This window comes from Pseudoliparis swirei, chromosome 17 (genome assembly GCF_029220125.1).
Source record: "Pseudoliparis swirei isolate HS2019 ecotype Mariana Trench chromosome 17, NWPU_hadal_v1, whole genome shotgun sequence".
Classification (NCBI taxonomy): Eukaryota; Metazoa; Chordata; class Actinopteri; order Perciformes; family Liparidae; genus Pseudoliparis; species Pseudoliparis swirei.
The window spans coordinates 14255195-14277059 of NC_079404.1; the positions used below are offsets into that span (position 1 = coordinate 14255195).

Sequence of the window (21865 nt, forward strand, 5' to 3'; positions counted from 1 at the left end):
GCTCATTTTGAAAATGACATAAGAGGGCAATACTGATCCGTATCAGACCAGGAGGAGGGTGATACGTGGCCATTAGCCAATCAGAACAATTGTACTGTTGTTGCTATATAAGAATTCATCTTTATTCATAAAGAACATGTAAGCTAGCGGTCTGATGCTGCCAGAGGAAACGCAGGTCGAGGACAGCTTCATCAGTGTAATGCTGCAACTCTGTCAGAATTATTTTTGTTGGCATTGGGTGCCCTTTTTTGGGGTTTGAGCACCTGCCCCCCAAAATGTCTGTGCACGTGCCTGTATATACATACATATATACATTCATATTGTGTCTTTATGCTCTATGTATAAAGTCAGTTATAGTTGTATACTATTCGTGGGTTATCTAAATCACTGTTAGATACAAATGCACGGAGACGAGGATGCAGCACAAGTTAGATCTTTTACTCGCCGGTTAATCACACACAACTGCCAGGCATGAACAAACTATCACCGAACTCTGTAGTGGTGACAGTCAAATACAATCGAGCACCGAGTGCTCGATCCAATATACCACATATATACACACACATACATATATATACATACACACACACATATATACAGTGTATTGTTTAGTTCATGTAGGATCTCATCTGTATTTTTTTATGCATACAGAAATGCTAACATTAGCATCAAGCTGAAAGGTATTTCACATGACAGCCAATGATAATACCGTTATGCTCTTGTCCAACCAACATCATTGGTTTGTCAATAAAGTAAACACACTTTCTGAAGAGCAAAAGCGCACGCAATAAAAAGTACATTACATTCAATTCAGTTGACACTTTTATCCAAAGCGCCTTACAATAAGTGCATTCAAATTGACATGTTGCTGGAGCTTCAGGCAGTTTCGTTGACGCCTTTCTCTGTCAGTCCATGTTCCTCGGATGGCGTACCGGAAACGCCCCCCAGAGGAGACAGAGTCGTTGAGACCGTTTTGGTGGCGTCTCGATTTTTGAAAGGACCCAACTTCCGTTTCCACAAAACCAGAACCACAACTACAACTACAACCACACACAAGACCAGCAGAATAGGAACCACTATCCCCGGAGTATTATTGGTTGGGGCCACATAGAAGGGATTGTTAATGGGTGCACTAACTTGTTCACCGAGTGGGTTAGATATCAGGCAGGTGATGGTCTCATCATTGACATGGTCAGTCTTGTTGATTTGCATGTCCTTGGTTGACACCTTCAACTGATTGACTCCCATCTTCCAGCTGTGGGTGACGGGCCCCGCCTCTGTGGTGTCCGCCTCACAGCTCAGGGTGCAACTCTCCGAAACCGGCGAGCACGTCAACGGTCGCATCACCACCTCGGGCTGGCGGAGCACCTTGATCCACTTCGCGTCGTAGCTCTGCGCGTGCACTTTGCTGTTTATCTCCACCGAATACGCGCCCGTGTCCGCCTTAGACATGTTGCGGACGACCAGGCGCGCGTCCGCAATGCTCAGGTCGGTGCGCCCAATAAAGGTGCCGAACAGCTCCAGGGGGGCCTTGTTCTGGACCCTCTCGGCCAGCAGGTTTCCGTTAAACTTCCACAGGATGTTTTGGATCGGCTTGGTATCGGAGCGCGTGACGTTCAACGTTAGCACGTCGCCATCCGTGAAGTAGACCGGCGTCACATTATCTCCGGCCACGGCTCGGCTCAGCGCCGCTAGTAGTAGCACACACAACCCGCTCAGCGTCGCCATGTCTTCGGATCAATACGCGACTGGAGGAAAGTAGATCTTCATGTCACCTAAAAAATACGACGGCGGCGGCGACTTCTTTTCCGCGGTCGCCAAACTTCGACCGCGCGTCCACACCCTTCTTTCTTTCCGCGTTTCGACGTTTCTGGAAATAAAAACGCCCCGTGCGTAGACGAGGACCCCGCGTCTCCTCTGATAGCTGGCCCTGTCGGTGCACGATTCAAATTCGACATTTCAATAAAAAATAACTGCATTTAAAGTCTTTCTTTAGTAGAAGTACAACGCAGCTTATTAGCATCAAATGCACTTGAGGTAGAAAGTAAAAGTATTAATTATGCATCATGGCTAATCTCTGAATCATACTGTACTAAGAACAATGTGGGGGGACTTGTACAACACTTTAGAGGGAATAGTGTAGTTCTTACTTCATTACATTTATTTTAATGTTTTAATTACTACAAATTTAGATTGATTTATAAATTAGGATTATTATTAAAAAACATATTGTTTTAATCAGCAGAGTATTGTTACTCTGTAGAATTGTTACTTTTATTAAAGTAAAATATGTAAATACTTCCATAGCTTATTATTATAATATTTATTTAAAATGGACCATATACCGTTAAAACATAAATGTCATCATTTGATGCACTGTACCAGATTGTAACTAAAGCTAATTTGTATCTGCAGCCTCTTGAAAGACCATAATAAACATAAAACAATAACAAACAGTACATGTGGTAAGAAGAGCACAACATGCACACACTGCAAAGCTACAGTACAGCACATTAAAAGTAAGTAATACATACTATTAAAAGTATGTAATAAAAAACATAAGATGACTACCATGACTTGCAATTACCCGACTAGCTTGCTATTTATTAAGGGATGATACCTTATTTTAAATCTAATATCTATACCACTAATTATGTTATTAAAAACGAGCAGACAACAATGTTAGACGCCTAACTCGCATCCAGAACTTCTTTCAGCAAGCCAGTAGTTAAAAAAAAATTAATAAATGTAAACATTACAAAAATTAATGTCAACAAATATAAAGAACATTAATACAAATCGAAACAACAGAAAGACTAATACATATGAAACTCAACTTTATACAGTTTGTATTAATTCTGACGAATAGCGGTATTTTATTTAGCAGGCAGTTTTTCTGACACCACAGTGGAACCTATTTGGTTGGGGAGACATTCCTCCCCATAACACCTCGAGAAACCGAAAGTAAAAAGCAGTTGCTTACCTCATGGTGCTTGTGCTTCGAAGGAAAAATATAATGTTATTCTTTTTTAGTCATACATTTACTTATTTTCTGAGTTCATTAGCCATTATTGTTATTAACTGTTTATTTGTATATTATATGTACGACGAGAGCTACATGTAATCGGAGTCAAATTCCATCTATGTGTAATTAATGCATTCAGGTGAATAGCAAAATATTCAAAATATTTAAAGTAACCCCAAACCCAGGTGTGTGTAAATATAGATTCTTAGTGTGCTTTCCAGATTTCCTTTAATAGCATATTAATGCACATGCTAGCCAAATAAAGTACATTGTGTGTTGTTTTTGGACCACATGGTTGATTTGAATATGTTTAAATGTTTACCATGCTGCTGCAAGTCTATTGATCCCTTGAGCTGTGAGTTGAGATCACTGATAGTCAACTGTCTTCTAAAGTTACATGAGTGGTTGGATTACTTTGGCCCTCAGTGTTTATCTTAATTTTGTTCTTGTAAACTTCTCTGCTAGACAGGACATAAGTTATACTATCTGATATCTGTGTACCTCAATACTGATTATAATTTATAAACTTCAAGCAGGAATGCATTCTATTATATTTGATATTTTAGTTTGGTTTCCAGTGAAATATTAATGGCTTTATATTGTGACTGCTGTTGAAAAAGTAGAAATTAAATGTACCGATATCTAAATTATAAACTACTAATCCTGTAAATGCAATAATGTAGTCATGAAAAAGAAGCAATTAATGACAAGAGCATCTCTTTGTAGTAATAAAGTCCTAAAGATATATTCCCCTCCCTGAAGGTCGCTGGAGTTCTCACACACTTGGAAAAAATAGATGGGTATGTTGTCGCTCGCGAGCTTCAACATTTTCGTGCCTTTAAATACAGGAACTTTAGCACAAGATACTTTTCAACACAGCAGCTGATACTTATTATTTAACTTATTCTAAGAAAAAAATGTATGCTTCTAAATACATATGGTCATATTACACTGCCCTTTCCCTTTAAAGTCCAAATCCAGAGCTCAGTCATTGTTCAGAGCTTCCTAATGGATCTTAAAAACCTCGGCACAGTTTAAGCCTTTTAATAGTAGAAATGTTACTCGACTACTTTTTGGGACAGACCTGGTTACTTCTTTTAAAAAGTTACCAAATTCTAGTTCTTCAATTAGGACAAACATGATGAAATACTGCTCAGAATAAATAAAGTGCTTAAACATTGGTTCAAATTGCATCTACTGGCATGAATAATTCACATAAGTATGAAAAAAGTATAAATCTCTTTATTTTTTTACAGGCAACATGACAGACGTACACCACTAAAAACAAGAGATACTCGTCACACAGTCCGAACATTTATAAGACAAAAAGAGGTTAAAAATAGTTGGACAGTTATAACATGTTTAAGAAGAATACATTAAAACGGCTCTAGTTCTGGGAGCGGAGCGGTAGTCTGGATTTCTGTGGCGTCGAGACTTCGTTTTCTGCCACTTTCTGCCTGGCGACGGCCTTCGTCTCCTTCTTAGCACCCTTCTTTTGCTGGAGAAGAGAAAGGATTACATCATTATTCATATGAATGAAACTACATGGTACCATCATAGCATTGATTATACACTATTTGGCCTTTTATCAGTATCTGACCAGATGATACAGAGTTCCTTCCGTATGAGCAGCTGTAGAGTTACATAACTTAACAGACTGTCTTTCAGACAAAGTACTTAAACATTTCACTTCTGGCATCTTTTTTTTAAAGCTGTAGACCAGTGGTCCCCAAACTACGGCCCGCGGGCCGGATTCGGCCCCCTGAACAATACCAGAGACGCGTTTCGATTGTTTTTTTTTCTCCATCTGGCCCGCTGCCGTTGAGATTGCAGTGAGACGCAGAGAAAATGTGGAGTGGTGCTCTTCGCAATAAAACATCTTTGATGGGACGTGTCGAGTCTCGGCCAATCAGCGTTCAGATGTCCACAGCGTTTGGGAAGTTAGGTTAGCTTGAATGTTAGTCCGCTACATCTGCTGCTGTCCCGCTGCACGGTGTAGCGATACTAACAAAGTACCCGTACGTTAAAAACGATGTGATTTAGCATATTTTTAGTATCGATACTTCATTAAAAGAGCGATCAGAGCGCACGCGCTGCTCCGCTCCGTTAAACGCTGTCTGCACACGCAGCACTCACAGCGAGTGGCGCGCGCACACAGGTGAGCACATTCTCACTAGCCCCCCCCCCCCCCCCCACTGGCCCTCCAGCAGACAAGGGAAACGTTATGTGGCCCTCTCAGGAAAAAGTTTGGGGACCCCTGGTGTAGACGGTCTCAAAAGCTTGAGGCCACTTGACGCCACTCGCTGTGAGAGCAGCGCAGCGCGTGCAGACATCATTTAACGGAGCCGAGAAGCGTGTGCGCTATGATCGCACTCTTTTAATGAAGTATCGATACTAACAATAGGCAAAATCATATTGTTTTTAACGTACGGGTACTTTGTTAGTATCGATACACCGTGCAGTATTACAGCACTAGATGTGAGGGCTGACATTCAAGCTAACCCGAACCCCCAACCGGTCGACATCTTATCGCTGATTGGCCAAGACTCGACACGTCCCATCAAAGATGTTTTATTGCAAAGAGCACCACTTCAAATTTTCTTGGCGTCTCACTGCAATCTCAACGGCAGCGGGGCAGCTGCCCCCCTGCCCGCCTACCCCAAAACAAAAACTCTTCGGATCTACACGATTCGCGTGGATGACCTATTTTGATTTCAAAACGGTGAAAGGTGACAAGTTTGCAGGTATGATTATTGGTTCGCAATATACGGAAGAAAAAAAAATGCGCTGAGCATTTACTGTGGGAGCTCAGAACGCTTTCAGACATTTTTCCCCGCTGACTCACCGTGAAGAAGGGAAGGCGTTTGCTCTCGTTGAAGACGAGGTTCTCGTCGATGAAGGATGGCTCCGTACCCAAGCTTTCATTACACATGCTCAGCTCGTCCTCCAGAGAGTTCTAGACGGGAGGAAAAAAGGTCCGTTAAAATGAAATTTTATGTGGCCTATTATTAAATAAATTTTAAAAAATCATAAATCACTGTACTGGCAGTATTCCAGCTGACAGGGTAGACAAATAAAAAAATTACACCCACACTGAGCTGATGAAATGTGTAAATTACATGTAAATGACTGGACATGGAGATTAAACCAACAACGTTTTGCTAAATAATTAAATTAGTCGGTGATAATCATTATTACTGTGTGTATTTAAAAATGAAAAAAACATCAAACTATTAAGTCTTAGATGAGGTGACGTGAACCTGATTATTGGAGAAACCCTTCAACATTCAACATGTGAAGGCCGTCATCCAATTAAAGACAAACTGACATGCAGGAGAAAACTAAAAAAGGTAAAAACGTACATGATCAACCTGGCTGTTTTTATCCTCTTCCTCATCCTCATCCTCCTCCTTTTCACCCTCCTCATTTATGGCAGCCTGCAGCTCGTCCTGCTGCCTCCTCAGGCTGTCCAGCAGCTCGCCGCGGCTCTGCAACCTCGCCAGCCGCTTTGGGTACACAAAGTCCCGCCGCTGAGGGGTCGCACCTGAAGGCAACAGCAGAACTGGTTGATACGCTGGACCGGGGATGTTCTCCAAAAGGAGACACTTATTTCATTTTAAACTTAAAACCCAAATAAGTTACCGGTGGGAACGTCCTGCTGCAGCTCTTTCTGCAGGAAGCCATTGACCAGCTGTTGGCTCGTCTCCAAGTGGTCCTGGAGCTCGGCCCGCTGTTGGTCCAGGACCGACCGGCCCAGGGAGGTCTGCTTCTGCACCGCCATCAGAGACCGCGTCACCTCGCCCTGCCGACCGGACAGCTCCTCCTCTATTGCCCGGAGCTGTTCGGTGCAGCGCGTCTCGGCGCTCTGGAGGAAAGATGGAGGATTATGGGGACGGGTTTCATCTCCAAGGGGAAGCATTCGGTGCGATGCAGTAAAACCTCAAACTTTAGTATCATTTAGACCCACAGGTACAGTATTACCTGCAGAATTGAACTGCAGGAGGTTTTTTTCTCTTTTTACCTGACGGAGGGTCTGCGCTTCAGTGGATATCTTCCCCATCAGGGACAGGTGTTCCTGGGCTTGAGTCTCCACATGCTCCCTGGCTCTGGAGCTCCGCTCGAGATCCCGTTGGACGAGGCCTGCGGTCACAAATCCACCGCGTCAGCAACAATGCACACAGAGGGAACCGGTGTTCGGACGACAACTGAAGGAATGACGTACCGGACACTGAGCCGTGGAGGTGCGAGCAGCAGCCGGTCATCTCCTCCAGAGACTGACGGCTTTCGTCGGCGTTCAGACGCAGAGAGGAGGCGAGCGAGGAGGAGGTGGCGGAGAGCACGTCTGCTTGGGCCGAGGCCCGACGCTCCACTGAACTGCAACCGCTGCACACGCGGAGAAAGAAAATGGATACGGACAGTGTTAGAGACCGATAACTTACCGTGAAATGTCCACGTTTGTCTGTCTGTCTGTGACTGACCTGCTGATGTTCTCCTGCAGCACCTGAAGAGGTTTCTGCAGAGCTTTGGTGGCGGAGCGCAGATCCGTGTAGTCCCTCTGGCCCTCCAGGGCCAGCAGGCTGAGCTGGTCCTGCAGGAACTGCATGGTCTGCTTCATACCCTACCAGCAGGAAGAGCACATATATAATGTTAGTTTTGTTTTTAAATTGATCCCGGTGTCAACAAAGTCTCATCAGAAGACAGTCGGCCTCGTGTCTCGCAGCCCGGCTCTTACCGCCTGGTGTCGGTCCTGCGCCTCTCGGATCCCGTCCTCCAGCTTGTCGTGCTCGGCCTGCAGCGACCTCTGGCTCCGCGCCGCTTCCTCCCGCAGCCCGGCCAGCTCCTGAACCAAGCCGCTGAAGAACACGCCCACCTCCTTCATCGCCTCCACCTGAGAGAGGGGGACAATGAGGAGGAGATTTTAAACACAGACACAAGTTAACAGAGGTTAACTATGAACAGAACGTGCAGATAATTACAAATGATATCTTTCATCGATTACATTTGGATATGAAAAGGAGACAGAATATGAACTCACCTCGTCGGCCAGAGCTCGCTGCGTCTCCACGGTGGCTTTCAGAGTGTTGTTGAGCTCCTTCACAGCCGACAGCCCCATCAGAGTCCGAGCCACCAGCACCTCCTCCATGTCTTGTCGATGCTCGTCCTACACACACACACACACACACATTTAAAGATAAATAGGATTAATGTGTCGCACAATGATCAGAGTGCCATTTAAAAAAAAAAGAAGGTCTGCTTTTGGGTTTGCAACGGCCAAATCCATAAACATTTCAAAGCGGCCCATCTGGTCCTCACCAGCAGCTGCAGCAGGCTCTCCTTGTCCTGCAGACACAGCGTCTCCTGCTGCTGCACCCAGTCCTGACAGCGGGTCACGCCCTCGGCCACCACCTGGCTGACTCCACCCACGAAGGACTCCACGGTGGTCAGCGCTCCCGTCAGGGCCGCCTCGTTCATCACGAGCACACCGTCTGTAGAGATGGACAGAATGAGGGTATTGACGCCATGATATCGATCTACAAGTAGAAATGTGTGAACAACTAAATATTCATGTTATGTTACATGTCATTTGGCTGACGCTTTTATCCAAAGCGACTTACAATACTGTTACATTCATTCACTGTAGACACAGCTACAGGGAGCAACTCAGGGTTAAGTGTCTTGCTCACGGACACATCGACTAGGGCGGGGATTGAACCTCCAACCCCCTGATTGAAAGACGGACCTGCTACCCACTCACCCATAGTCGCACTTTACTGGTCTTCCCGGAAGAAATCCTGATCATACTTTTGTGATCCCTGATCAGGATACGTGTACGCCTATAGAACACTTAATGCTGTGGAAATGGATTTAATTGGCTGAATTACACATTTAACCGCCAAGTTGACAGAAAAAGTAAATTCTTTGCAAAAGAATATAATTGTTTGGCCATTAAGTCTCTCAAAAAAATTATTTTAAAAAGGTAAATTACAAACAGGATTTAAGGCATGTATACATACTCTGCTTTGAACAATCCATGTTTGAGTATTCCCTCCTTTAAGACACTAAATGTGTAGAAAAGATATTCTTGAGCACATTCCCACTCATCAAGAGGCTGAACCATTTAGCTTTTAATGACCCATAATGTTCCCGGTCGGGGCGGTCCTTCTGTGTGGAGTTTGCATGTTCTCCCCGTGGCAGCGTGGGTTCCCTCCGGGTTCTCCGGCTTCCTCCCACAGTCCAAAGACATGCAGCTAATTGATGTCTAAATTGCCCATAGGTGTGAATGTGAGAGTGAATGGTTGTATGTCTCTATGTGTGCCCTGAGATGGACTGGCGGCCTGTCCAGGGTGTCCCCTGCCTTCGCCCTATGTCAGCTGGGATCGGCTCCAGCTCCCCGCGACCCTAATGAGGATGAAGCGGTATTGATGATGGATGATGACCCGTAATGGTTCCTCTAGTGGACAACTTGCTCCCCTGCAGCTCTCTGGCCTCACCGATGCCCCGCGAGTAGCTGCTCAGCATGTCGTGGTGCTGGGCTCCTTGCTGCTGAACGCAGCGCTGCATGTTGCCGAGCGCTCCCTCCATCCGCTGAGAGAAGCTCTGCTGGATCTCAGTGTTGTGCTGCTCCACCTGCAAGTTCAATCCAGTGTGTGTGTGTGAGAGGAAACACAAGTTCAGTCCAAACTGATGCACATAGTGGTGCTGCTCTGTCAACTAAAGATCATACGTGTGCCCTTTATAAATATATATTTGAGAAACTTTGGTCAGATAAGTGTATGTCCATGCAGGTCTATAAACAAACAAATCCTATAAAGTGTTACCCAAATAAATGTGTAGATTTTCTGAGTTTAAAGTCATTTCAAATTCAATAAATATCTTTGAGTTTTTAACTTGTTACTTGCTTTAAAAAATAAAATGCAGTTTGTTAAAAAAGAAGAAAAGTGGTGACTTAATCGTAGAAATAACCAACAGATTAATTATTAAAAAACTAATACTTTGTTTTACCTCCATTAACTTAAGTGTCAGACTTTGTCTTATAATCAAATGTTACGGCTGCAGTGCATTAACTATCAACACTTATTATTATTAACACATGCTCAGTGCGTTAAATACACATTAGGAACACAAGTACAGGGGTCCTTAAACACATCACATCAGATCCTCAGGGTAACATCACCCCGGCTCGACTGAATTAATCTGCACAAAAAATCTAAAATGACCACTTCAAGACTGTCGATTGCAAGACGGCGAGTTAGTCGTGTGCAGCGTCATGATGGAAAGAAACGGTGTCGGGGTTTAAAGGTAGAGGACTTCTGTCGAGCCAATATTTATATTTGTTAATCTGAGATGGACCAAAAATGGGATACGCATCGTTATAACTTGACGGTGACCTTTTTCTTCCTGTCCAGCTTGTCGTGGAGACCCGACACGTCCCCGGTGCTGGCGTCCGCGGTGCTGAGCAGCTGGAGGGCACAAAAACACAGAGATGTAATAAATAACAGTCGGACCATGATGCTGAGAAACCCTCTTTATTGACAATAATAATATAATGTGACGAATGCATTCAGATCGATTGGTAACGGATCAAAGACGTAGAAATGTTTTACGCTGTTGTAATTTGTTGTATGTTTTTCTGTAAAAAAAGGAAGTATGGTCCAAAGCAGACAGGAAGTTACACACATACTGGTGAGTTACATGATGGAGAGTAAATAAAAGATTTTTTAAAAAGGAACAGAAAAAGTGAAGGAAAGAAATGAGCTCACACCAACGTGATAAGCAGGGGGGCGTTGTAAGGCCTCTTTTAAGGGTCTCCAGACCTGTGAGGCCAGGTAGTTACAGAATGTATCCGTCATGGCTGTTAACGAGTGTTACCTGCTGACATTTAGCTTGAGGCAAATGAAAGAGTTAGAAACTCTCGATTGAGAGTGAACGAGCAAATTCGAAGAAATCTCTCTATTCGTTGCATTAATAGAAATTATAGTATTTGTTTGCATTGAATGGTATATTTTGACACTGAACTAGTTCATCTATATCTCAGTGATAGTGTCCAAATGAGCATAAACTATCACTATGACCCTAAAATTCAGTCTCTAATGGCTATCCAGTAGGGATGCACCGATCTGATCGGCGCCGATCCATATCGGCCGATATTCCCATTATCGGTTTTGATCGACGTTCTCAAAACGGCCGATCAGATGACGTAACATCTGCGAGAAAAACTATGAGACGTTTCAATCGCGGCGCACCGCAACGGAGACGATGCGCCCGGCGAGGGCCGCAGAGTGAGAGGTCCACGAGGGGATCCTCACCACCGAGCGGCGTCCCCGTCCCCCGAGTTGAATCTCTGGGTCGACTCAGCCGACTCTCACATGTCTGCCCCTAGAGACTGATGCTCACGGTAAACACATTCGATCGGGAGCGCGCGAGGGTTTTGATAAAGTTAGCGGAAGGATTTAAGTGACAACATCCGGTTTTGCAAAGTTAGCGGAAAGAACCACGTGAAACAACATCCGTTTTTCAAAATAAGATGTCGACAAATCATACACGAACATATAAAAGTAAACAATGAACTGATTTAGTGTCTTTATAGATCGTTTCTGAGATTTAGCTTAAATTATGCTAACATTAAAACATTTTTACTGTACCAAGGAAGAGTTGAGAAAAAAATAAGTCAGACTTTTGTATGTTAAAAAAAGTCCTGTAAATAGATTTCCCCAAGAGTTCCAGGAAATGAATAATGCAGATGTGTTCCATACATATCTGAAATCCCCTACAATAGCAATCAAACAATTTTAATGTATCAATTACGACATTTTTCAAAGTAAAAGTCCTAAATGTTTAAAGAAATCTGTAATATCTTTAATGTTTGAGGTGCTTTATCAGGGTGTCTACAGGAATAAACCAGTGAAATTTAAGACTTTTTAAGACCACGTCTAACTAAATTTAAGACCTAAGTTACGATGGAAATATAAATTAATCTAAATTAATTAATTCAAAGTAAACACACTGTTCAAAATTAACAGTATGGTGTAATGCAAAAGGATAACACAAATGTCATTGCTGTTGTAAATTATATTTATTAATACATTTTCAGAACATTTAAGTCCCATGAACAAATGTCTATAAAATTAAGTAAATATATTTAAAAAAATACATGCAACATAGTTCCTTTTGAAAAAGAAAAAAAAAAATCTATAAAATAACATAAATAACATTTCCAGCTGCTTTTAAAATGCAAATTCATTTACATAATAGAATGTATGTGTGTATGTGTGTGTGTGTGTGTGTGAGTTCTCATGTCTCTATGTGATGGATGTTTGTGCACAGGTTCATGTCTACTCCTGAGCTTTTGTGAATATACTAGGAAAACAATCCTTTTCAAACTGTATGAATATAAAAACTTCCAGTTGACATTTGGTCCATTCTCCTGGAAAAAAGGCAGACATTAGCCAAACAACAGTCACCACATCTCTTATGACACCACCACTTCAGATTAATGTCAGACTGGATAAATAGGAATGAAAACTATTTTTACAAATTAAGCAACTTGAGCCATCCCTTGAGCCTAGTGAACACTATGTAGACATATTGACAGGTAAACACCACTCTACTACCATTCTAAAACTATTTTTAATTTGTCTAATTAATGTGTAGTGTGCCTATCCATAGCTGTTATTAACTTGACACATGAGTAAAGCTTAAATATATGATACACATACTCATATACATGAGGATAGTTAATACATATATATTTGTTAGACTTACTTTGAGATGCTGAAGTAGGTCCTGGGCGTGTCATGGCCCATGAGCTCCATAGGATCCTGACGGGACCTGGTCATTTCACCAATAGCGCACATGAAGTCCAGCTGTCTGCTCGCGGTGGTCTGGTCCAGAGTCTCGTCAAACAGAATGAAGAACACGCCGCCCTGTTGGACTTCGGTGATGAGCTCTTTGTTGCACGGCGCTGGATTTCCTCCGGTGACCTCCAGCGTTGTAGCGTTGACGTCGTTGCTGGCGGCGGAGCAGGAACTAGCCACGCGGGCTGCTGGCGGCCTTTGCTTCTTGCTCTGCTCGTGAGATTCCACCCGACAACATAACGCAGCTTCAGAAGCATTTCACCCACCGTGACCAGAAACACTCGTTCTTTTCAAGCCGTTGTTGAACTTGCATCCCCCCCATGTTTTCTAAACTAGCCGATGCTTCACGTTGTAGGGGACTGAATACGCGGGGCCCCTTTAAGAGAAGGAGCGTGGCCCCGGTGACACCAGAGATACCGCAGAGCGACTGGAGCAAAATACGGACCTGGCGGAACAGATTGCCTCATATTCGTAATGACATGACACACAAAAAATTTAAGACCAATCCAATCTGAATTTAAGACAATTTAAGACTTTTTAAGGCCTTATTTTTAGGAAAAGCAATTTAAGACTTTTTAAGGACCCGTGGACACCCTGTTTATATATGTATTTCCTCATAGTCCTAGGCAATAATGCTACACAATAAATAGAATGCTTCAATCGACACCGTGATCGGTGATCGGTATTATCGGTGATCGGCAGATACTGATTTCAGTGATCGGTATTATCGGTGATCGGCAGATACTGATTTCAGTGATCGGCACAAAAAACCTGATCGGTGCATCTCTACTATCCAGGGCCCCCACAAAAAGATGGCACGCCTGTCTTTGAGTCCTACACACGCCCCATGTCATAGGTAATAAAACATTAGAGCATCAGCACGCAGCGTCATGTAGAGCAAAGCACCGCGCGGCGGTGAGACCCGTCCGTACCTGTCCTGCCGTGTCGTAGAGAGCTTCCTGGACGGAGGCGAGTTCCGAGCACACAAACTCCTCCCGACTCAGCTTTTCTTGAGTGTCCTGCAGGTCTCGGCTCGTCTCCTCCAACCTGAGACCAACGCAGAGGCGCCCGCTCTTTAAGGTGGAGCTCTTCACCGGGTGTTAAACTCCTCCAAGCCTCATTTCACGTTTTTAAGGCAAACAATAAGGACGGCCTCACCTCTGCTGCTTCTCATCCAGGTCGACGGTGCACTGCTGCAGTCGGGTCGTACTGTCCGCAAACAGCTCCATCACCTGCGGGGAGGACGGCGTGTGAGTGACGGTGCGGGTGGAAACTTTCCCCGTGACAGAGAGTGATGTGTGCAGTTTGTCTTTCATGTTGTCTGCATCAAACAGAAATGTGTGGAGGAAGTCCTCCGATCCTTTACTTCACTAAAAGTATCAGGCTGTGACTAAATACTCTTTTTACAAAGTAAATGTCCAACATTAAAATGTTACTTCAGTAAAAGTATGTTAAGTATAATGAGATAAATGTAATTAAGAGTATACAAATGTCCTCCGTGACTGTGGAGCTCATTACCTTTGCATTGAAAATGCGGAAGGTTATGTTTTGATCCCCGTGTATTTATTTATTTATTTGTATGCGTGTTACTCACATAACACAAAAAGTATTAAACCGAATCGCATGAAATTTGGTGGGATGATTGGTTATTATCCGGGGACCATTTGATTAGATTTTGGGATCGATCGGGTCAAAGTCATGAAAAGGTCAAAATCTTCTTTTTACCATAGCACGGTCAATTGTTATCCAATTGACATGCAACTAATGCCAAAATGTTCATAATACAATGCCCAATCTTGTGATATGTGAAGGTATGCGCTCTACCGAGTACCCGTTCTAGTTCATTCTGAATTAATCTGCTGATTATTTTCTACACTAAATCAATCAATTGTTTGGTTTGTAAAAAATCACCGCGGATTTAAGTAGTTATAAAAATAGATTACAACAAAGTTTCTGTCAATAAACTTATTGTTTCAGCTCTTATTGAATAGATTGTTCGGTACAGTAGTTTAATTAATAACCAAACATCATTTATCTTCACGTGGTTTGAGTGTCAATTGTTAATTTGTAATGTAACTAAAGTATAAAAAAAAGTAATAAATTAATTTGAAAAAAGAACATTATTCACCCTTTCAAAATAAAAGTAGAGTAACTTAGAAATTTAATTGGAAATACTCAAGTAAAGTACACTACTGTAAATATGGTACTGGATAAGAAAAACGCGGCTCACGTACCTTCCTGATCTCCTCCTCCATGGCATCGATCCTGTCGGTGAACTCTCCCGTGTGCACCTCATGGGAGGTGATCTGCCCCATCATGCACCTGGAACACAGAAGACCGGTTCACATCTGAGGCGGCAGAACAATCTCTACCGTTGTAATAGTTTGTCATTATCAATTAGTCCAACTATCTAATCAATCAATTTGTAGTGGCAGCTTTTTAATCTCGAGATCTGAATTTCAGACCGCCAAACAGATTTTAGTCCCGCCCCTAAAATATAAATAATAAACACATTATTCTGGTGATGCTCCAGCCTTAAAAGGGTGCCCTGTGTGGTGCTCCCGGTGCAACCTACTCGTAGTTCTCTGGAGATACATAAACTCCGTTCTTGTCTCGAGTGGCGGTCAAGTCGCGCTTCAGCCGCTCGATCTCCTCCGTGTATTCCTGAGAGGACAGAGTCAGATCTTCTTTAAAAGACGGCGACATGAAAAAGGGTTATTTGTGATAAAGTTAATTTGGCCGTGCCGTTCGACGCGAGTCATCAAACTCGTCTCCACCTTAATGAGCGTCCTCTTGGTGAGCTTCTGGTTGACCTCGGGTTTGTTCATGATGTTCTTGGCCCTGCTGGCGTACTCCAGCGTGCTCAGAGTCTCCTGCACAGACCCAAAGAACGTCAGCACGCGCATGCAGTGTTCCCGAGCCCCGAGACGGAGTCCAAACTGCAGAAGCGACGAGAGACAAGAGCACTGACCTCCATGTTGCTGGAGGATGGCGACACGGTGGCGATGATTGAGGTTTTTGTTCGTCCCCCCAGAGAGTCCTGCAGGATTCTGGTCAGCTTAGACTCTCTGTTAGAAGAGTGCACAGTAGTCATCACTCGTAACTCATCCAGACTGATGCGTCACGACGAACAAGAAACTGAAGTACAGACATGCTAAAGAGAGCCGAGGGAATCTAGAAACAGTCTCCTGTAAACATTTGTTTTCCACCAGAGAGCCGACAAGTTGGTTATTACAGTAAAATATGACCTGCGTAAATATTCCTTTATTCGCGACTCTACCTGTACGGGACGTGCGGCCGTTTCTCCACCAGCGCGGTGATCACCCGGCCCAGCGTCAGCAGGGACTGGTTGATGCTTCCCGCCTCGCGGGCTCGCTTGTCCACCGCACCGGAACGCCCGATGTTCTCACTGCCGGCGAGATCCACCTGGAGGGGGAGGAGACGCGAAGGTTAGGTGCTGCACTTTTTCTACTTTTGTAAAGGGAAAATAAGGAGACTTCTCAGGAATTGAGCCACGATTAAATCAGAAGTATGGCCAATAGAAAAATTACAATTGTTTAGACTCTTCCTGTTGGAAAACCTCTCCTATTGAACATGGAGGATTATTACCAGATTGAGTTTGCCGATCTTCACCAGCTCCTCTCCATCCATCGTGACCTCCTTCATGTGAATGGTGACCGAGAACACAGAGTGGGAGCGACTACGCACAGACACAACAACAAGGAAACGATTAACAAATCAGGTAACTATTGTTTACAGCTGGAAGTGTGGAGTATGGTTTAAACTTAGCGAGTACCTGGAGTAGGCGTTTATGAGCGTGGCGGCCGTCCTCCTCTTGGCCGATCCCCTCTCCAGGATCTGATAAACTTCATCTTTGTTGTGAACCGTGATCTCCTCCAGGCCCTTCACCACCACGCCGCGCTGCAACATACAAGGTGGCGAAACGTCAACAAAATGCCTCAATTGGCAGCAACGTCCCCATTGATCCGGCATTGTAATTGATCGGTATGACCGTCAAAAACACACCAAATGTTCTCCTTTGAACGCCATAGTTCAACATTCAGGGCAATGCAGTTCCATTGCTTTTATCGCCTTATAAGCAAATTTCCATTTCCTGAAGAGTTGCACGGGGACTGCGAGAGCTGCGGCGTGCTCGACAGCAGCATCGTAACAGCGGACGCATTCGACGAGAGGTACCTTGTTGCGAGGGTCGTCGAAGAGCTGCAGCCGCTCAGTGGAGTCGTCACTGAGGCTGAGCAGGTCGAACAGCTCCTCGTTGTAGATCTCCAGCAGAGAGACTTTGACAGAGAACTCGGTGCCGTTCTCTGAAAGCTTCTCAAAGATCTGGTGCAGCGTTCTGGGGATGACGCCAGCCAGAGGGTCCTAAAAATACAAAGAGTGACTCGGCTCACGTTTCGCTCTTTAGAGACGTTACTCTCAGACTTGATGATCCTGTATCTCGGTGGAGGCAGCAGTGATTCGTGGCTCTTCTCTTACCTCCTCCCAGGTGAACTCATCGTTGGGACTCCTCTCTCCCTCCATGGTGAACGTCTTCCCTGTTCCAGTCTGACCGTAGCTGAACAACAAAAAAACAACAACAAAAAGGTTCAACGCATTATTTGAGAACTATTCTGAAAACACAGGTAACAGAAATGAAGATTTCACTTAAGCATGAAGCTCATTCTGAGCAGCAGATCACTCACGCAAAAACCGTACAGTTGTATCCCATGATGACCTCATCCAGAATGGGATAAACAACGCTCTTGTACACATCAATCTGCTTGGCAGTTGGACCAAATACCTGTTGGGAAAAACATCTATTATATAAAAATATATATTTTAAACTCAATACTGTTCACAGTGTGACAGCCAGGCCATGCGATCTACTGGTTTATGTCAGTAACTATTAAGAGATGGAGATCAAGTTTCTATTTTTAACCAAATGTTGATGAAACATGCATCTGACACACTGAAATAACAGCTGTATAAGCTACAGACACAACTACTTGATCAAGCGCTGAGGGCCCTGGTTCAGAAATATTAAGTTAACAAGCTTGAATTATTGCTATGATATGAATGAGACTCCTGAAATTGATTCACGAGAGAGAAGACGTATCACTATGTTGGAATAGCTGGGCCTGCAAACACTTGACATTTTTTAGGGAAAAATTCAGAAAGGCTTTAACCACAAAAGACAAATCACATTTTCCAATATTTCAGACCGAGGTTGACAAAACACACTCGATTCCAGTGAAGGAAGGATTACTGAACTTCTGCCGACAAATATGAATTAAAATATGCCCCCCTGATACGGATCATTACGAACGAGCCTGGACGTCTTTAGGATTCCAGACTGTCTTTACACACTTCCTGATTGTATCCTAATGGTGTGTTCACACCGGACGCGGCAAAATTTTGACGCGCGTCGAGATTACATGTTAAGTCAATGCAAAGCTGCGTCGAAGCTGCGTAGCTTCCAGCGAGCAGCGCGTCAGACGCGTTTGAAGCAGCACGAACAGAGGGTTTGTCACGGGGCGAACTCAGCGAACAGACGCAGCTCGTTGATGCACGAGTTCAAATTTCCAAACTTTGGCAGCAAAGACGCGTGAGTCATAGTTGCGTCAGCCAATCAGCGTTGAGCAGCTCCGCTCGTCATCGTCCTGCCGGTTGAAAAAAATGGAGGAAAAGATTATTGTCGCTGTCTGTGGGCACCCCGAACTTTACGATACAACTCTTTATGCTTACCGAAACCGGAGCTATAAAGATAAAGCGTGGAACAAGGTCGGAGAAGCCGTGGGACTACCTGGTAAGTTTTGAATGTATGTATTTGCTTTTATTCTCGCTATTTGTTGTACTTTACTTTCAACCAACCGCCGGCATATGTGTTTCATGGCAGAGGAGATCTGACGCCGTAGGTGGGAGACACGTATCAAAGAGAGAAGAAGCGAGAGAGCAGCGAGAAGCGCAGTGGGAGTGCAGCTCAGTCCACTAAAAAGTGGAAGTACGCTGCGGTCCTGTGGTTCCTCGACCCATTTATTACTCCGCCCCCGACGCGTCTGGTGTGAACACACTTTTTTCGATGCGTCCGGTGTGAACGCACCATAAGTGTTCACCCCCCCCACTCACCATGTCAAACGTGTAGGTCTTTCGTGCCGCCTTGTCGTTAATCCCCCCCGTCTTCACGGTCACCTCCTTCCTGCCCGGATCGCAGTCCATGATCCCGTAGGACGACTTGCGCTCAATCATGTTGAAAGGCCTGAAAACAAGATGATGTGACTACTCTGAATATCATTGGAGCTGTGATCGGGGTTTAGTGCCTTTTGCTGGTAGACAGATTAACAAACCACAGCTACAGATAACGTGCAAGTTATGCATACAGGCATAACTAAACTAAACCTGTTAATTATGGGAGGCTTTAATAAATGCAGACTGAGTGGTGTTGTTGTGCCCTATTTCAAGCAATATGTGAATGTTAGTGTGAGAAGTGCGGTTTATTTCAAAAGGGAAAAATAATCACTCAGTATTTGATCAAACTAATCGTGCGACCCAACAATAAACCCGCGACCTCCGACTACGTCTTACTGCATCAACAGGCAGCCAGCTGAGATGCTGAACACTCTGATCAACACCCTATAGAGATCCATAAACGCTGCCTGAAGGCCCTCCAAGTCACACGGTCTGCTCCTCATGTACAAAGAGCATAGAGCTCAACCATGCTCCTCCACTCCATCACACACACACACACAGAGCCCTCACATAACCCGAGACCCCAGGTCTATGCTGTGTAAAAAGAGGAAGACTACAGTCAAGCTTCATGTTCACAGCCAATCACGGCTCTCTAAAGACAGCAGTGAGAAAACTGAATGGACGCCTGTTTGTGCGACTGAATTACTTTGTCTTTAAAATAATAATAATGTATTGTTCTTGCAGGCTGTAGAAACATAGTTCCTCTGATGGAGGACAATAAATTATCTATTTATCGGTTGCTAGAAATGTAAAAGATTATGGAAATGGTTTGCAAATAAGATTTTGGAGATACACTATGAACATCAGTCTGGTCATTTTATAATGGTTTAACATCTGAATGACCACATCATTAAAAAAGTTGGGATTGACACTTTATTCATTCCTAAAGGAATAGAATAATGAATCCATCCTTTATGTGTCAAGTATTATCATCATCACACTTCAGGGACAGAGTTGTTTCTCATAAAAGACAAACCATGTCTCTCTTAAACACAAAAGGCTGTTTAATAATAAAAACAGGTGCACCGTAAATATTCCCAGAATCACTAACAAACTGCACAAATGCATATTTAGTTGCTGATACTTATTGCCACATATCTGGATAGCTCTTCCTCTGGTCCTCTCCGTACCTGCATCTGACAACGACCTGGATGTTTCTCCCCTTCTCGTCCCGTTTCAACCCGCTCACGTTGTGTGAAGACATGGCTGCAGAGAGATGAGTCTGAAAGTACAGTCACAGAAATAAAACAACAATACCGGGGGGATAATAACTCGAAGAGACCAAATAACTGCTTGTTGTTGGTCAACATTTTAAGGATTAACGATAGCTACTTAATGAGAGAAGCTCAAGCTAACAAGTGAATAATTAGCACGTTTGTTAGCTTCAATTTAAACTGGCATTACTCCAAAGTTACGTTAGCTCACCGAGTGACGTCGTACAAATATCCTTCCACGCTTCCTTTACGTATAGTCCGTGTATTTTTCCAACAATAAAAGTATTTATAAAATATATATATGAAGCGTTTTCTGCCTCCTCCAACAACGCAGTATCTGTCCACAGACGACCGCTCTGGCGCTCTAAATGTTCCGGCAGGCAACTTTTCAAACAGTACTTTTAAATTTCGCTGAGCCAATAGAAGGAGAGCAACGGCCAAACAAACGCAGCCATTGGTCGACGGGATACACGTGACGGCTTCAGCGCGGAGCATCACGGGAAGTTGGAATAAACTCCAGAATATCTCCACGAGGTGGCGACATTATAAAGAGCGGTGGCAGAAGTACTCAGATCCTTTACTGAAGTAAAAGTAGGCTTACTGACTAATATACAGTCTATGGTAATAATAAATAATTAATAAATAATACATGTGTCTTTAGTATGTAGGAAAAAGTAGAAGAAAATCTTCTGTGACTATTATACTATTATACATATATATATATATATGTGTGTGTGTGTATGTGTGTTTGTGTGTTTACTGTAGACCTATATGTATTACTAATGCATGAATTCATCAATCATGTATTACTATTAACTGATGATTAATTAGTTATTGATTATTCTGCTGATTTTTTTCTCCATTAATCAATTGATTGCTTGGTTTGTAAAACTGTAATTGTGAATATAGTGAGAACTGAGCTCAAAGTACCTGACAACAGTCTATACCTCAACATTATTATTAATACACAATAATTATTGTCATTGTAACAAAGAAAAGTAACAAACCTTCACATTTGTGAAGCTGGAATCATTAAATGTTTTTATACAGCTGTTGTCCAACTTATTATTATTATAATAAAATATTATAATTATTCTAATTATTATATTATTAATAGTAGTAGTCTAGGGATACCCAACTCAGTGAGAGCCTGACTTTTAAACTGTTGTTTGTTTTAATTTATAACTAAACATCTTGGTTCATAAACTCTTCATGTGTTTTCATGCAAAAATCTTAATTTGTATTGTCGAGCTGCAGGCCTATAATGTTACTTTCACAACTACTTATCAAAGCAAATGTTATTAGCATTTAGACAGACTATGAGTATATTGTCCATGCATAAGTGAAGCGTGTTAAATAAAACTTCAATAATTGGCCCATGATTATTTTTATAAATGCAGAAAAATGTGTGCTGAAGCAGAAATAGTTTTTTTTGTCAACTGCGCACACACACACACACACACACACACACACACACACACACACACACACACAGACACACACACAATCTTATATAAACCTACACA

At 43.3% G+C, this 21865-nt stretch overlaps 2 protein-coding genes across 2 annotated transcripts; both read right to left on the reverse strand.

Annotated features, from left to right (window-relative positions):
• Positions 1-417: 417 nt before the first annotated feature.
• LOC130206903 (uncharacterized) lies at positions 418-1855 on the reverse strand. Its single transcript, XM_056435161.1, has one exon. The coding sequence runs from the start codon at positions 1726-1728 to the stop codon at positions 877-879; it is 852 nt and encodes a 283-aa protein (XP_056291136.1). The 5' UTR covers positions 1729-1855; the 3' UTR covers positions 418-876.
• A 2396-nt stretch (positions 1856-4251) lies between these two features.
• Positions 4252-20664, reverse strand: kif11 (kinesin family member 11). Its single transcript, XM_056435149.1, has 27 exons — positions 20551-20664; positions 20256-20347; positions 19006-19135; positions 17583-17680; positions 17377-17455; positions 17077-17262; positions 16676-16800; positions 16489-16579; positions 16160-16305; positions 15851-15947; positions 15657-15752; positions 15455-15543; positions 15114-15201; positions 14038-14111; positions 13812-13926; positions 10414-10485; positions 9517-9652; positions 8339-8511; positions 8061-8186; positions 7758-7913; positions 7504-7643; positions 7248-7408; positions 7047-7165; positions 6668-6890; positions 6388-6569; positions 5871-5981; positions 4252-4523 (listed from the first exon to the last, which is right to left on the reverse strand). Exons 2-27 carry the CDS (start codon positions 20327-20329, stop codon positions 4413-4415), a joined length of 3198 nt encoding a protein of 1065 aa, XP_056291124.1. The 5' UTR covers positions 20330-20347; positions 20551-20664; the 3' UTR covers positions 4252-4412.
• Positions 20665-21865: the final 1201 nt, after the last annotated feature.